The following is a 17,714-nucleotide window of genomic DNA, read 5'->3' on the forward strand; positions in this document are numbered from 1 at the left end:
TTTTGGGTAACATAAGAATTTTTTTTATTTGGGTTTTTTTTTTTTGGTAATATAATACTTGACAGTTTAATTGCAATATATTCTTTTATATGTGTTTATTATTAAAACACTTGACATTTGTATTTTCTTTCTCCCTTAGATAGGAAGCTAATTGAGGAAGACACCAGCTTTTCCTCATTCTTTAGAATCTTCCCATCCTGCCCTGTCCCGTGTACCTAAGGAGAATTTTAATAAACATTATTGCAAAGTCTACACTGTGATGCATATCCTAAAAAACATATCTTAATATCAAATCTTATATTTATGTGACACCCTCCTTCCCCAATAGCTTCTAGGTACTCAGTAAATACCTGTATGGCTGTATTTAAGCATCAACTGGCAGTATAACCTGTACTGTTATGGAAACTGAGCTAAAGATAAAGTTCTCTGAGTTCAATTTCACAGAATCATACATATCATTTTCAGAGTTGGAGGGCATCTTGGGACACCTGGGCAGCTCAGTCAGTTGAGTGTTGGACTTCAGCTCAGGTCATAATCTTGAGGTTTGTGGGTTCGAGCCTTGCATCAGGCTCTGTGCTGACAGCTTAGAGCCTGGAGCCTGATTCGGATTCTGTGTCTGTCTGTCTGTCTATCTGTCTGTCTATCTGTCTGTCTGTCTGTCTGTCTCTCTCTCAATCTCTCTGCCCCTCCCCCACTCATGCTCGCTCTCTCTCTCAAAAATAAATAAACATTTATTAAAAAAAAAAAGAGTTGGAGGGCATCTTTAAAAAGAAAATCATTGAACCAATTCTCTAATTTTGCAGGTTAAAAACTCAGCCATGGAATATCAAGTGACTTGTCCAAATTTATACTGACAGTTAATGATTGGACCAGAATAGTTCAGGCTTTGGAGTTCTTAAGTATATCAATCTAAGTTATAAATATTCTTCATGTCTACAATTTCCAGAACAAGTCTGTGAAGTACATTTAAGGTACAGACTTCATTCTTCACACAATATAATCTAATGGATAGCCAATGAATGGGTACCCTACAAGCATACAACCTTGAATATTTTAAAGCTGGTAGTTGCTGAAGGGATCAGGGAAGCTCTTGATATTTCTGATTCAGTATGATCTAGAAATGCCACTTTACAGATCTGGCTCAATGTGGACACCCTCATTGCAAGTTGGATCTGGAAGCTAGATCATGGATTAGTTCAGTTCCCTCCTGAGCCATAAAAGGATGACTTTTCTTTTCAGCCTCCCCTACTTCAGGCTGTCTCTCTCTCAAAGACCTATGAACCATTCTTTAGCACAGAATGCCCAGAAAGCACAACAGCCCTGGCATATACTCATTGGTTTCTTCCTTTAGAAGGAGGGAATTGGACCATTAATGATTATTCTCTCCCCATTTTCCACTATAGCTAGAAAACGGTCTAGCTCTTGTCCTAAAGTCTTCATAAATAAAGTCAGAAGATCTACCACCTCTTAGCTAGGATGTTATTTGGACAGAACACCACCCCTCTTCTTGTTCTGCTTTCGGCTTTTATATGTCTCCCACTCCCCCTGCCCATGGTTACATTCTTACCTGTTTGGTTAAATGAATGCCAGGCCACATCTTGCTGCCCCCATCCAGAACAGCCAGCTTGAGAAGCCTGAAGACTGGCTTGGTAGAGAGACTCCAATTCTGAGGTCTCCTGCTCTGTGTCTTGGTTCCAATGTGGATGCAAAAGGATGTGGTTTCTTTCTGGATAGGCTACACAGGTATGGGAATCATGGGGGGGGGACTTCATTCCTGGCCCAGGGACCCCATGTTTAAGCTGAGAATCACAGAGCCTTGTGACATTCACCCAGGAGTCCAAAGGCAAGGAAGTCCCCAAGTCGACACTGCTGCCCAGTTCCTTAGGCCTAGCGTCTCTAACTTGAGATGGCTTTCCTTGATACATGCTTGGATCTGCCAACCTGGGCTGTCTTCCCCTAGAAGTTTCACTATTAAGCAGCCCAGAGTTCATGGCAAGAGAAGGATAATCAGCAGGTTCTTCCCAGGAAGGTAGTCTGTCCCTCCCATCCAAAGAGGGTTGTTGTTTTGCCCAAGGCCAATGGCCTTTCCCTCGACCCTGTGGGAAAGGAAGCTTAGAGTCAGAAGGGGAAGAGTTCTTTCTTAGACTGGTTGGCAAACTTCTATCCTGGGAGCCTGTGCCATCCCTTGTGGAGGCACCTTGCATCCTCTGGAATTGCTCTGCTAGAGAACGGACAAGCCCCTTTGTGCTTGGAAACTCTGGCCTATAGGGATCCTCGCTGCCAGCATCCACTTTTGAAGTCAACAAGGTTTTGAGGCTTTTGGCTTGGAGGCATTCGTTAGTCTTCTGCACAGTATCAGGAGAGTGAAGCATAGGTGAGGAAGCAGCAGGCATTACAGTGTGGCAGGCCCTGTACAGGGGAAGGCTGGACTGAGCTGATGAACTTGAAGGACTACAGCCTAGTCTGTGTGCATCTCCTCTCTCAGAGGTGTCTGTTCCAGTTGAGTGTGACCAAGGCATCACCTGGGATGAGACAACAGGGTCCCTCTTTTCTTGGAATGGCTGTTCTTGATCAATTCCTCTTCCTTCTTGTGGGAGGAACCTGGTACAGCTGCTGTTGTCACCCTTGTAGCCTTGCAGCTTACTCTCTGGTACATCTAATGGTTCCCAACCATAATGAGCATTCTTCTCAGTCCTCCCTGGTGTTTTAGGTAAGGCCTCCCTGTGGAGCATAGAGGGGTCAATGCTATCCTCAACTGAAGTCAGAAGGTTCGAGGCAGACCTACTGGGGGAATTGTGCTGTGGGGCAGACAGGGCAGATGACTCTGGGAAGAGTGATGAGTGTGACTCATGGCAGGAAGCAGGTGAGTGGATGAAAGAACTGGCCCCAAACTCTGTATTCGTGCAGGGTTCTAGTTGAGCCTCCCGGCTTAACAATACTTGGAGCGGGATAGGCTGTTCACTGAAATAAATGGAGAGAGCCAGTCATAAGCTGCCTTAAATGACAAGATCACTTACAAAAAGACCTGTTCATCTGATTCCCATTTCTAGCCATTCACAGAGGGAATGGTAAAAATAAATAGAAAGACAAGCACAAGTACAGTCAACGGTTCAGAGGTTCAAAAGAGAAGGCAGGCACATGGTCAGCTCACACCCAAGCAATAGGTAATATTAATTCTCTTTATTAAATACCCTCACCAAAGCTGCACACAGTAATATTAAATGAAGTCTTTGTCAATATTCTTCACTACCTGTAAAATCCCATTCCAATCATATTCTTCTTGCAAATTAAAAAACAAAAATTGCTAGTCCCACATGCAGATGACATGAAGGTGAGCAAAGCCTAGAAGTCACTCATACCTAGGGTCCTGAGAGGCAGACCAGCCCAAAGAACCAAAAGCCACATTTACAGAGTACAGGGTGATTTTGGTTCGTGGGATTACACAGAATTCAACTACTTCAAGTGTGTTTTCATAATCTGGATTTGGTTGTATTATTCACTGAGATATTTTCCCAACGTAATACACTGTGACTCTCCAAAGATTTGGGAGTGAGACTAGGAATTAACTGCATTTACTCAGTTTCTTACTAATAGTTTTGTATTTCTGACCTAAAAAACTGTGTTAGAAGCACTTAAATAAAACCTCAATTACTTACATCAAGTGGCATAAGTTTTCTAGAGAGAGTTTAGTTGCCTAAATTGCTTATATTCAAAACGTATCTCTGATCAGATTCGCAGATCATCATTCAACTACTAGAGTACACAGTAGGAGAAAAGAAGAAGGAAGATCTCAGCTATTAGCATTAAATTTGAAAGAATACACTCTCAACTTCTGTGGGTAGAACCACCCAGTCACCCTTACAACATTATGAAGACTACGTCCTTCTACTTCCACAGGGGACCTAATGGAGTGAAACAGACCTGGATTTGAAGTCCACCCCTCTACCACTTACTAGCTGAGTAACCATGGGTACCTTATGCATTTTATCCTCCCTGAGCTTGAGTTTCCTTATTTATAAAATACTACTAAATAACAGACTAATAGTCCCTATCTCCTAAGGTTATTGTGAGAATTAAAGTGTTTAGCTTAGTACCTGGACATAGGCAAATGTTCAGAAAATGTTAGCTGCTCTTATAATATTTATATTCTGAAAACTACTCAGGCTTATTAAAAGCCAAAATTAATTTTGACTTAAACCTACATATTGTAAGTAAGAGCCAAATTCAAAGCTAAAGTGTGAAAGCTATACCAGTGGCCCTGGGGAAGTGCTGCCCATAGGAAAGCAAAACAAAGGGAATCTTTGTGTCTCTTCTCTATGGTTCAATTAGAGCAAAGAACACTGCTTTCTCTGCTTCCATGAGGGACAGAAAGCACTGAAATCCCAAAACAAATCACATGGTTTTTACTGCAACATGGAACAGTTCAGATTGCCATGTCTGAGAACATAATATGTACATATTTAATAATCACATTATTATACCAGTCAAAGGACAAAGTCACCCACAGGAAATATGGACAAATGGTCTATTTATTATGCTATACTTTCTGTATCTTTCTAGGAGCTATTAAGAAAACGACTGGCAGTGGGATGAGTTTTCTGTGTGTCTAATCTGAGAAGAAAATATTTTCAGAGGACTCCTCTCTCCTCTGTAGTCACCAAGACTAGGAGAGTTCTGACTATGGAGCACCCATGGTCATGTCCTCCCCTGGTGTCCATAAACTACAGTGGATCCCAGGCACTACCTTGTTGGCTGAGGGAGGGCCGCCCCCTGTGAAGGGGGGCAGGCTGAGGGCTGCGACGGCTGCGGCGATGATGATTGCTGCTGCTGCATGCGATCCTGCAGGCTCCGTGCTTTTCGAATACTGATTTGCAACTTCTTATCGACTAGGGCTCTGCTGTGCGTGCTAGAGCTGGCACCATGCAGGGCAAGTCTTAGTTTAGCTAAAATGCAAAAGAAAATATAGCAGAAACAGAACACAAAATACAAACAAAAATAAAAATAAAATTGAACCAAAAATGAGCAAAGATATGCAGTAAAACTCAAAATGTGCAGCAGGAATGCAAGGCATGGACCATGCACATACTGTCCAGGGTACAGAGCTGGCTCTGGCTATAAGGAACATTCATGGAAGCCATGGAGGCCAAACAGATTAATCCAAATTTAAAAAAACAAACAAATAAAAAGCTAAACTAAAATGAGTTAAGAAGATAAACTGGTGCTTCCATCTTAGAGACTGCCACTCTCATCCTTTGCAACTGACCTGTCCGACTCTGGTCTCCACACTTTGCTCCCAACTTCCCCTTCCCGACAGTCAACAGCAGAAATAAGATCCAAATCTGCATCTGTCTTTACAGAACACAGCTTCTTGTGGGTCACATTTAAGAACCAGATATAAATGCTAAGCCTTAGTCCTTCACTGTAACCTTATGGTGCAGCATACCAGGAAAGCAAGGGAAGAACATGAATCATATATGCAGTGCAAAGTCACAGGCCTGGGAAATCACAGCCAATATATTCATTTCTTCTTGCCATAAGCTCCACCTAACTAGTCAGTGACTAGAGAAAGAACAGACTAACCTCAAATCTGACGTCTAACTTGGGATAAGAAGGTAGGCATGGCTGGATAGTTCATCTACAGACTCCTGATGAGGTCATTCCAGTAAATATCCATAGGCCAGATGACAGCGCAGGGCACACTTAAAAATCTGAAGGGCAACAATAGCTAAAGGGCCTCAGTTTGGGAGACTGACAGTGAGGAGACATAAAAGCTGTTTTCATCCCAACTGAGCAATGACACTAATAATACCTATCTCAAAGTTAGTAAAAATTGCCATAGCTGTAGCAGTTAGAGTTACTTACAGATAGCTTCGTTACAGAGAGCCAAAGCTGCAGCACAGTCTCCCTTCTGTTCCAGATGCAGCGACTCTTCAAACACTGAATCTGCCTCTCGCAAGGACCTCTCAAAGCCGTCACTCCTCCCTGAAAGGGCCAGTACTTTTCATTTTCATTACAATTTGTTCCACCTTTTTCTATGTAGTATTGTTTCCCTTAAGGGCACATAGATCCTTGCTGCTGAGCCTTTGATCTACCCTTATTCTAACTCTCCACTGCTATGAAGAAGTCTCTGAAACATGTAGGACATCCATTTTTGCCTTAACCAAGACATTGCCAAGGCCATGAAAAAGGAGTATGTCATTGTCCACCACATATTCCAACTCCAAGAGCTCTTAAGGGGGTCCCTCCAGAAAAGAACACAGTATTGTCTACAGCAGAAGGGTGGATTCTTATGCCTGGAACTGACCTGTTTCCACAGTGCAACAAGATACATCTTGCCAACCAGTGTCAGAATGCCCCAGATCTCTACAGAGACCTCTACTCCTGTGTTAAGGCAAAAGTGGCTTCACTACTCTGTGGAAAGCCATCTGTAAAATTTCTTTCCTACATCAATTCACAGTCCTCTCTGCACCACCCTCAACTGGAAAATTAGTACACCTCTTGGGCACGGGTGCTTTACAGTTCCTAACCTCAATATATCCACCAGGGCAGTTGAACAGCCTTTGTTGTTGGTTTGCAACCACATTCCTTTCATCAGCACTCCTAAGTATTTTCTTTTATCATGCTCTTACTTGCCAAACCTACTGCAAAAGTCACTTTCCCATAGAGGGAGCATGAAATATTCCTTCCTCCCCTGAAAGCAAATGTGTACCAAAGCAGGTGCAAAAGAGTTCAAGTACAGTGCCAGATGAAAAAGCAAGTACTGCAAGGTCAACTTTTGTAAAAGAACGCTCAAGTTTATGTGTCCCCTTGGCTCTTACTCACTCATAAACTGGTAGTAAGCTGTATTGTAAATTCACTCACAATGGTGAATTTTGGTGAGTTTTCACAGGCTCACAAGAAAAAAAAATCAAAATGTCAGTCATTTCTCCCATAATCTCCCCATCTTCCACTTACCTCCAACTTGACATGGTAAGAAAGGCTCTTCCATACCCCTAACATTAATTTCCTAATTCACTGTGGCCTTTGGAGAGCAATGGGAGGGCAGTGAAGTAGTAAGTTGGTTCTGAAGAACTTGGCATTCAGGTTCTATCCCACATCAAGAGATCTGATACCTACCCTCCAGGCCTAAGGTCTTCTCATAATATTTGACAATTGGATCTATATAATCTTTATAATGAGAGATGGTAGTGAGAGCCATCAAAACAAAAAAGTTTCTCTATAGATATACAGGCACACTACAATTGATCACTGTACTAGATTTTAATTCTAATCCTCTAGAATCTTAGCACTCCATTCCTTGCTCTTCCAGGAGATTCTGAATCAAAGTGTATGAAGAATTAACAATGAAATGTGGCCAGGATTCCCTCTCAACTTTCATGTACTGCCCAACTAACAAAGGAAGGAAAAAAGGTAAGGGAAGGAGATGAGTATAGAAGCATAATAACCCCAAGACCCCAGTGTAATATAGCTTGAGGACAAAAAGGGAGAGAAGACTATCCAAATGTAGGGACAGCTAAGGAACTAGGAATTTAAAACTAATTTGGAAACAGATACAATGCCTTGGGAAATATAAGACAACAATTACCTCAAATCAAAAGACAATAGGATTAGAGGAGAAGAATGGCCCCAAATAGGCCTCCAAATTAGCCCAGTGGGAAGTGGGAAGTGGTCAACAAGAAAGCAGCCACCCAAAATAGCACAGACTCCTATTCTTTGCACTATTTTAGCATAATGTTACATCTGGGGATTCTGAATAATAAGAATAATAAATTCATTTTATAGAAAGATACAAGTTCCAGGAGCCTATTTAAGGTATAACTCCTACTTTTCCTATTTTCAACTCCTATTTTGAAGACTAATCTCTTTTGGTACAAAAGGACATCCTAAAGCAGTGAAAGGAAAAAAAAGTAACTAGTGTGGGGCAGTTGGAGAAGCATCATAAAGTCCACAAAAATTGTATGAGACTGGGAAATGAATCATCAGAGGATCAAAAGGCAATCAAGCTCTGTGTTCTTAGAACCTGTTTGGTAGACCCACTTCCTTGAAGCTCCAGGTGGGAAATTTCAAGGGTGTATTTCCGCTGAGCAAGTAGAATTTCCCTTATCAGTGTGGCTTACTCACTGCCCTGTTCTGCTATTTCTGAATTGTGATTAGCTTTATTTACACCTTCTACAGTAGAGATGTGCACGGGAAATATTTTTATGAATAATACTATCTCTCATCTATAGACTTTTAATAGATGAGCCCCAAATCAGTGCCTGTCTTCCAATCAACAGGCTTGTCACCTCCTACTTCAGCTAGTTCTCACTAAAATGAGTGAATTATGATAAAATACAACTTAGCTAAACAGAAGACAGGAATTTATAAGCCTGAATATTTTTTTCTTTCCTCTCTTCTCTGTCCCCATCACCCATAACCTAAAGTTCAGAACAATTACCCTGATTCTGCAGTTCATCCAAGTCCATGAAGCGACTGGGATGAGGGTTAAATCCTTTAGCTGCCTCTAATTCCTTTTCCCGTTTCCTGCGAAGTTCCTGTTCCTGGGCCCTCCTGGCCACTTCCTCCTGCAATTCATCCAGCTCGCTTTTGGAAGAGAGCTCCCCACCTGGAATACAAGCAAGGGAGAAGAGAAATTGCCACATTTCCAAAACTAATATGAAGCACCTGCTGCATTTATGGCCACTGCATTGCCTTTCCTTTAGAAGTCTTTATTCATTTTGGAATTCATGTTTTGGATAGTGATTTCCATATCAGATTCAGGGTGAGATCTGGGCTATGAATTATAATGATAATGATGATAATGATAAAATATTTATTGAATGGCTTTATAACAACGATAACAATATAACATTTGTTGAGCATTTACTATATGATGAGCACGGTTTTAAGCAGTTTTACATTCATTATTTAATTATCATGACAACCTATGAAGTAGATACTATTATTGTCTACATTTTAGGAAAGAAGAAACGGACACACAAAGAATAAATAACTTGCCATGACAACGATAATAAATGATGGAGCTGAATAAAGTCAAATAGGTTGGGGCGCCTGGGTGGCTCAGTCGGTTAAGCGTCCGACTTCGGCTCAGGTCATGATCTTGCAGTTTGTGGGTTCGAGCCCCGCATCAGGCTCTGTGCTGACAGCTCAGAGCCTGGAGCCTGTTTCATATTCTGTGTCTCCCTCCCTCTCTCTGACCCACCCCTGTTCATGCTCTGTCTCTCTCTGTCTCAAAAATCAATTAAATAAATAAATAAATAAATACATAAATAAAGTCAAATAGGTTAAATTCATAATCCATGCTCTTAACTATTAGAGAGCATTCTCAACCATGTGCTGCCACTGATTCATTGGGAAACTTCAAGCAAGTCAACTTCTCACCCTTGATTTCTACCATCTCTTTTAAAGAGTTTATAAAATATCCAGTATAAATTCAATTTTATAAATGTTCATAGATGGAACCAAATAGATCCCAAAGGACATCCATGATATATTAAGTGAAAATTCAAGTGACAGAATAATATATATGACTTCATTTTATTTTTTTTAATGGTAGTAATAAACTTATCCATATACTTACATAGGCATACAAAAAATGTAGAAAAACATATACCATGATGCAAACACCGGTTCCTTCAATTTGAAGAGGGAGAGGGCAGGTTACTAAATTGTTGGACTTACTTTTACTTCCTTAACTTTTTAAAAGAGTAATCAAAGTTACCAGGCAAAAATTTTTGTTCTGTGCCAAAATAAAATGATAGGATCAATTGTGAGCCACAAGTATTCATGCCTTTGTATACTAAGGGTCTCCTATACAAAGAGGACAGTATGGTGTGTGAGGAATTTGTTGTAACTCCTTGCAAAATATCTTTTACCAGTGGAGGAATAATATTGGTGGATTCTATCCAAAGTAGTCCAGAATTAGGGCTATTAGAGATGTCATGAGACTCGGTCTTTAGTGACCTGAAAAGGTACTGGCTATCTAAAGAAAAGAGAAGGGGGAATAGGCTCATGCATGACCACAAGCTTCTCAAAGCAATGTTAGTCAACGTGAAATAAATTAAAATGTAGTAAGTAAAGCAAATGTATAATTTCATTAAGAAGCATGAATTTCTTCCATAGGTTTCAAATTACAACCTACTCCAGTGCAGGATTTCAGAGATACCTGCTTCTATTGGCATTGTTCTGTTCTGCCAGATGTTAGCAACCTACTGGCACTCACACCTAAAAGAATTCATGCCTTGTCATTACTGCTGCATACTTCCCTTCCAGCCACCTCTGAGAACTTTTGGTGGCTATCAAGAGAATTGGCAGTCATACCATTAAGACTGGTCTTACCTCTACAGGCTGGTACACAGTATTCTGTCCACTTCTTCCTAGTAAGCTGACCACAGAACTACATCCAGAAGCTCATTAAATCAGACCATAGTTAAGGTTTCTGCCCACATACTCTACTCCCAATTGATCTAACAAACCAAAAAAAGGAAGGGGGGGGGGGGAGGGGATGAAGGTTGATCTGTAAGTTAGACAAGTAGCTCCAGAACTCCCTAGTTAGACACTCACCACCTTCCCTTAGCCATTGCAAAAAGTCTCTATCTGGGGAGATTGCCTATGTATCACCTCAAATTTCAGCTTTAAGTAAGTAAAGGATTTATTTTAAACCATTTAGACTGGGTCTCTACTTAAGTGGAATATGTACTGTAAGTATATATGTGTATTGTGAGAGGAATGTAAAAGGGAACTAAAACCTCTAACTACCTCAAATCTCTACCCTCAGTGTCTCACACCTGAAATTCCAGTATTCTTTTACCTTTAGGCTTTGACTTTAATTTTAAAATGCTAGTTTCTCTTAGAAAAAGCATGCTTTAAACTATTTCCAGTCATTTACATTTAGTATGAAGGAGTCAGATCATTCCTTGAGAGCTCATTTTAAGAAGGAGTATGAGGACACAAGACACACTCAAGAAGGGAAAATAGGGATACTGGGCAGGATACAGAGGCAGGGATAAGGATAGGTTTAGGTTTACTTATTCCCCAGTTTTGCCTATAGCCTTCACATCCCCGTTTGTCATCTCAATTCATAGAACTAAACACTAAGAAATCCATTCCCATGAGGCTTCCTCTACACCAAAGGCAAAAACTGGCGAACTTATTCCTGTGAGGAATGCAGGTGCTACTGACACAGTTCACCATATTTCTGTTCCTTCTTGTTCCAGCAAGGGCTCTTGCCAAGGTGGAAAGAACAATCAGGAAAGCCATGATGGAGAACAGAAAGTAGATAAATCCAAAGATGGGACAGCTCAAATGCCTCCGTATTTACATAGTGATGAAAACTTAAAGTACAACCATCCTCCAATTTCAAATGTGCTCAGGTAAGGCTATTTCCCAAATAGATTTGGCAGTCAAATCCAGTCCTCCAAGTCCAGTGTCTTTCTGCTTACCCGAGAGGTGCTGATTTTTTGCCCAGCTACTCCTGGATGCTGTGGAGTCCGCCTCCAGTATGCTACTGCTGTGAGACTTTGGGATGTGACGCCAGGAAGGTGCCAACCCAGCTGATCTCTTAGCACTTAGATCCCTTCAAAAGACAAACCAGAGTCTAGTGAAAACATCAGAAGGGTGTTAACTTGCAACATTCCTAGGACTAAATTCCCTCAAAAACCAATAAAACATCAAACTAATATAAAGTTGAAGTATCTGCTAAACTACCTCTGAAAGTAGTTCCCCCATCTTATCTCATCTCATTCACATTTTGTGCATCTAGCACAGTGTCTGGCAAAAAAACCCATATTCAATGAATCAATAAATATAAGCTCTCACATGGGTTGCCTTCCTCTTTCTTACACCTTTGTGGCCATCTTCTCATGTGTAAAACTCAACAGGGTCCTATGTCAAGGGATGAGCAATGGGAAAATATGAGGGTGTGATTATCACCTTTGTAGAAGACAAAATCACTCTTTTCAAAGCAGCAACACTGTTAGGAAACTTGCCTCTGTGGCAACTTAGTAGAAACAATGTAGGAAAATCTAAAATTTATGGGGCTCCTGGGTGTCTCATTCTGTTGAGCATCCAACTCTTGATTTCTGCTCCAGTCACGATCCCAGGGTCATGGGATTGAGTACGCTATCAGGCTTCGTGCTGAGCGTGGAGCCTGCTTAAGATACTCTCTCTTTATCTCTTTCTCTCTCTCTCTCTCTCTCTCTCTCTCTCCCTCCCTCCCTCCCTCCCTCCCTCCCTCCTTCCTCTCTCCCTTTGTCTCTCTCCCATCCTCGTACTCTGTCTCAAAACATAAAATAAAATAAAATTTACAAAGCAAACTGGGCCCTATGGACAGGGCACAATGAGCACTATTAAACCATCAATGTTATCTTAGAGAATTATGAATATCATTGGCTTCATAAAACACAGAATCCCTGTGACTCTTAAAAAAAAAACCTACCCTAAATGAAAGGCAAGAATAGATAACAATTGTATTTACTCTCTGATCATAGGACTACATGTTTTGATTCACTAATTCTTCCATTTTAAGTTATTTACTAAACTATTTTACATGTAATAAAGTTCTTTCTCAAATGCCTTTGCTCCTTCTCCCAGCAGAGGGTGCTGTTGCTATAGAAAGTTGACAGAGCACCCCTATGTTTATTGCAGCATTATTTACAACAGCCAAGATAGGAAAGCAATGAATGAATAAAGAAGATGATATATATACATATATAATGGAATATTACTCAGCCATAAAAAAGAATAAAATTTTGCCATTTGTGACAACATGGATGGACCCAGAGGGTATTATTATGCTAAGTGAAATAAGTTAGATAAAAACAAATATAATTTCACTTACATGTGGAATCTAAAATATAAAACAAATGAACAAATAAACAAAAACAGAAACAAAAATCACAAATACAAAGAACAAACTGGTAGTTGCCAGAGGAAAGGGGGCTGGGGGAAGGGTGAAATAACCGAGGGGGGTTAAGAAGTATAAATTCACAGTTATAAAATAAATAAGTCACAGAGATAAAAAGTAAAGCATAGAGAATACAGTCAATAATATTGTAATAATATTCTATGGTGACAGATGGTAACTACATTTATTGTGGTGAGCATAGTGTAATATACAGAACTGTCCGATCACTATGTTGTATACCTGAAACTAATATAACATGGTACACCAACTTTATTTCAATTTTGTTTTATTTTTTTTAGGTTTTTAGTGTGATTGTTTTTTTAAATTTTGTTTAAATCCAAATTAGTTAATATATAGTGTGATTATGGTTTCAGGAGTAGAATTCAGTGATTCATCACTTACATGTAACACCCAGTGCTCATCCCAACAAGTGCCCTTCCTTAATGCCCTTCACCCATTTAACCCATCCCCCCCCATTTCAATTTAAAAAAAAGAAAGAAAGAAAGTTGATAAAGCACAATACTTTGCCTGCAAGATGGTAATAAAGTCCTTTTCTCCATTTATCTGACTTGAAAAGCCTCTTGGTGACTCACATTGCTGCAAGGGACAATGAGGCAATTCAAGGGCCAAACAATACCTGCAGACACTGGAGCTTTCAGGCAGGGCTGCATCCAGGCTGATGGGGCTGCTGCTGTTCCTCTCACTGCTCTCATAGCCAGATTCCATTCGTTGTATTAGGCGAGGGTGCTGTTCTAAAAGGTGAGAGCCTGGCCGTGCTGGGCCCCAGGGCTTGTACTGGGGGCTTGGTCCACCAGTTTTAATGTCGTAAGCAGGTGGCTTGCTTAGTTCATCTGGCATAAATTCTTTAGCTATCCCGATCAAAGGACAAGTATGGAAAAGGAGGTAGATTTAGCATCTGCCTCAAATTAAACATAACCAACCCTCCCTCCAGCTACTCACTCACTGAACTCCTATCTCCAAAAGGCTCAACATCAGCATATAAAAATGCACCTTACTGACTCTACCAGAAAATCCAGGTTTTTTAAATACATAAGTCAACTTTATTCAAAAGCCCAATTCTTCTCTATCTCCTCACCTGAATCCTCAGAAAAGGGGCTAAGCTGCGTATAGCCACAGTGCTTCCTTTTGTCCTTACTAAAGATACTGTCAATATTCAGAGACTCCCGTTTGGGTCTCCACGTTGGACGATACTTGCTAGAAGAACTGGATTTTGACTCACTGCTGGTACTCTCTACTTCCCAGTCACGAGAATGTAAAGGCAGATTTCTGGGAGGCTTTTTGTCAGTTTGGTCTCCTCCCTTCCCCACGCAGGGAGATCCTAGGTTGGTCTGAGAAGCCAGTGATGGTCTGTTGTGAATCATATTGCTGACTGTCTCTTTAAAATCCCTTAGTCTATTGGTGCTGCTAGATGGTTTAGAGGCATTCCTAGGAGCCTGCTTCTCTTTCAATGTTTCTCCTAAAAACACAAAGAATGAAACAAATATAAATGTTTAAAGTGATCACAGATACCTAGACCCCAAAGTGTAAAAGCAAAGAAAGCCCTTTGAGCAGAATAGAAAAGCCAGTATGGACTATGACAAAAGCTGCCAGAGTGAATGAAAAAAGACAAAGAGTGCAGAGTGGCTTGCCTTCACTGTGGTACCCTGAGGCCTGTGGCTCATCGCCTTTCCTCCTAACCCGGCCAGAGTTCCTCTTGCGTTCTATCAGTGACCCTTTCTTGGATGTGAGTTTCTGATTACATTCACTATCAGTCAGGTGTCCTGAAAGAACAAGGAAATGGGGGTAAGCTGGTATCTGAAACTTACCTCCATCCTCTTGAGAACCTAGCTTCCCTTTGGGATTCACAGCAGCGCCACAAATTTGGTATACCCATGAATCAGAAGCTGTAGGGGCTAAGGCTATCTGATATAAGTGTAGCAGGAATCTCTCAATAGATAAATGCGGAGAAGCTCAAGTATTTAATGGGAGCTTCCAAATTTATAATGTCTCCTGAACAATTACCAGTCTTGATCCTGCCCGTAGTCTCTCCCAGTGACCCAGAAGGACACATTACTTGCTAATTTTTAAAATGTGACAGTTTTAAAGATTGTATAAAAATGTCATGTATCAATATGTTTTCATTCTCATAAATAGAAGATAGAGCTTTCCTTTTATTTAGCAACACATCAAGTAAAGCCTAACTTTTATTATACCTAGTATTATCCAAGTTGCCCCAGCCTTTGCCCACAAGAGGTCTGATTGTGGGTGGCTCCCTCTCCCCACCTCCCATTCAGTTCTAAACCTTCCTTAAATGTTAATCATTTAAAATTAGGACATTTGAACTCTGCATAATTCTCATTCCCATCCACAATGAGTGCTTTACCAAACTTGGCTTCACCCAACGTGGCTTCACCCAGATATTACACTTCAAAATTCCTCAGTATTGATTTCTGGGAAGCCCAGAAAATATATAACTTGCCCTGCTTCACGCCCATAGGATGTAAATGTAGGAGTCTGATTTGATAACAGCAAAGGTCAGATTCTAAAGGATATAATCACCTGAACTGCTGGAAGCCAAAAGTGAATTAAGCAATTGAATTAAATTGGAAGGCAGGTTTAGGGACAATCCTCTAGGTTTTCAAATGAACCATGAACTGTTTTCATACATTAGTATATGAAAATTCTTGTACATATTCAGGTATCAGCACTGTAGTGACATGCCCATCTCTTTTCAATCAATCACCAATGTAATCTTTTATTGCTTTATATCTGATCCTTTGCTACCTCTGGGCCCAAAAAAAAAGATTTAAGAAAGGAGAAAATCACTTGGAGCAACTAAATCTGCAAATGTTAAACCAATGAGAGTATGCTCCCCTACCCCAGCCATTCACAAACCTTTAACATAAACCTGACTCTGCTGGAAAATATGCCTTGTTTATCGTGTTATTTGGCTTCTCCCTGACTCACAGTTTCAGAAATATGGTCTTAAAAAAATCATACTTTGCAGTAGTCATCTACACAATAGTCATCAAAAGAAACCCAACATGAGTCTGACCAAAGCTCTAGGTCCAACTGCCAATTTATAAGAAATACAGAGAACAGAGAAACATGCTAAAGTTTAACATAGGAATACAATCAGCAAATTTTAGAATGTGGGGAATCTATAGGACAAAGTACCTAGTTGTTCAACAATAAACTGCAAGGAAAAAATGGAGGAGAAACCTATACTTTAAAAGAAACATAAAAGACTTATCAATTCATCTCACTGCATAGACCTCACTTGGATCCTGAATCAAGCACACAAACCATTAAAAAATAACAACATTTATATTTGGATATTTGAACACTCATTGGTTACTTAGTGGTTTTTAGGAATTATTGTTAATATTTTTTAAGTGTGATAATGATATGTTTAAAAATGATTTCTCATGTTTCAGATATACTAAATATTTAGACACATTAAAATATTTATGAAAAAGGTGATAATATCTGGAATTTGCTTCAAAATAATCCAGGAGTAGTGAGAGTAGATAGAAATACAGACAAAACTAGACTGGCCATGAGTTACAATTTTTAATTTTTTTTAAATTTTATTTTACAGAGACAGTGTGTGTGAGCAGAGGAGAGGGGCAGAGAAGGAGAGAATCTTAAGCAGGCTCCACGCTCAGCACTGAGCCCAATGTGGGGCTTGATCCCACAACCCTGGGATCGTACCTGAGCCAAAATCAAGAGTCGGATGCTCAACCGACTGAGCTACCCAGGCACTCCAAGCATGAGTTATAATTACTGATACTAGTCAATGACTCCATGGAAGGGTAGTATACTATTCTGATAGTTTTGAAAATGTTTAAAATTCTCTATTTAAAAAAAAAAGGTATTTACCCAAAGAATACAAAAGTACTAATTCAAAGGGATACATGTACTCCTGCTGTTTATAGCAGCATTATCTACAATAGCCAAATTATGGAAATGGCCCAAGTGTCCATCAGCTGATGAATGGATAAAGAAGACACAGTATATATATATACAATGGAATATTAGTAAGCCATAAAAAATTGAAATCTGGCCATTTGCAATGACATGGATAGAGTGAGAGAATATTACACTAAGAGAAATAAGTCAGAGAAAGACAAATACCATATGATTTCACTCATGGGTGGAATTTAAGAAACAAAACAAATGAACAAAGGGAAAAAAGAGAGAGAGAGAGAGGCAAACCATGAAACAGACTCTTAACTATAGAGAACTGATGGTTACCAGAGGGGAGGTGGATGGAGGGATGGTTAAACAGGTTAATGGGGATTAAGAAGTGCACTTGTGATGGGCACCAGGTATTGTACAACAAGTGCTGAATCACTATATTGTACACCTGGAACTAATAATACACCATATGTTAACAACTGGAATTTAAATAAAAACTTTAAAAGGACCACCAATCTGAAGCCATGAACTCACTAATTCCCATGTCTCTAGAGTATGGGCACTGTTCTGTGTATTAGGTGATAAATTTTTCATCTCATCAATCAGTCACTCACTGTTCTTTGTACGCCCTGTATTGATTTCTTCCACCAACAACAGGTACACTCTTCAATAGAAGAACAGAAAAATTCAAGAATGTTCTCCACATAGAACTCACAATAACAAACAAGCTAGCTTTCTTTCTTTGGCCTTTCTATCCTTCAGGAAGCAAGGTGATGAGCACACATCCATGCCCATAAATATGCCCCTGCTCTCAAAGCCCTTCACCTAAGATAAAGCCTGGCATGAGAACATGATGAGGTGCAAAACCATAAGGGTTTATTGGGACACT

General features: G+C 40.1%; 1 protein-coding gene across 20 annotated transcripts in view; it reads right to left on the reverse strand.

Moving 5' to 3' along the window:
- The window catches only part of USP54 (ubiquitin specific peptidase 54), a 133,432-nt gene that overhangs the window by 13,665 nt on the left and 102,053 nt on the right, over nucleotides 1-17,714 (reverse strand). For 10 of the 20 annotated variants that reach the window (XM_043598039.1, XM_043598041.1, XM_043598040.1 and 7 more), the window contains 8 exons: nucleotides 14,554-14,685; nucleotides 14,001-14,381; nucleotides 13,542-13,773; nucleotides 11,442-11,575; nucleotides 8,438-8,605; nucleotides 5,863-5,997; nucleotides 4,745-4,943; nucleotides 1,568-2,961 (listed from right to left, as the gene is read on the reverse strand). In XM_043598039.1, the coding sequence (XP_043453974.1) occupies nucleotides 1,568-2,961; nucleotides 4,745-4,943; nucleotides 5,863-5,997; nucleotides 8,438-8,605; nucleotides 11,442-11,575; nucleotides 13,542-13,773; nucleotides 14,001-14,381; nucleotides 14,554-14,685 (2,775 nt within the window). Of the gene's footprint in view, nucleotides 1-1,567; nucleotides 2,962-4,744; nucleotides 4,944-5,862; nucleotides 5,998-8,437; nucleotides 8,606-10,338; nucleotides 10,467-11,441; nucleotides 11,576-13,541; nucleotides 13,774-14,000; nucleotides 14,382-14,553; nucleotides 14,686-17,714 lie in introns of those variants that run through there. The other 10 variants (XM_043598046.1, XM_043598043.1, XM_043598050.1 and 7 more) reach the window with 5 other exon arrangements.

The sequence above is a fragment of the Prionailurus bengalensis genome, chromosome D2, assembly GCF_016509475.1.
Source record: "Prionailurus bengalensis isolate Pbe53 chromosome D2, Fcat_Pben_1.1_paternal_pri, whole genome shotgun sequence".
Lineage (NCBI taxonomy): Eukaryota > Metazoa > Chordata > Mammalia > Carnivora > Felidae > Prionailurus > Prionailurus bengalensis.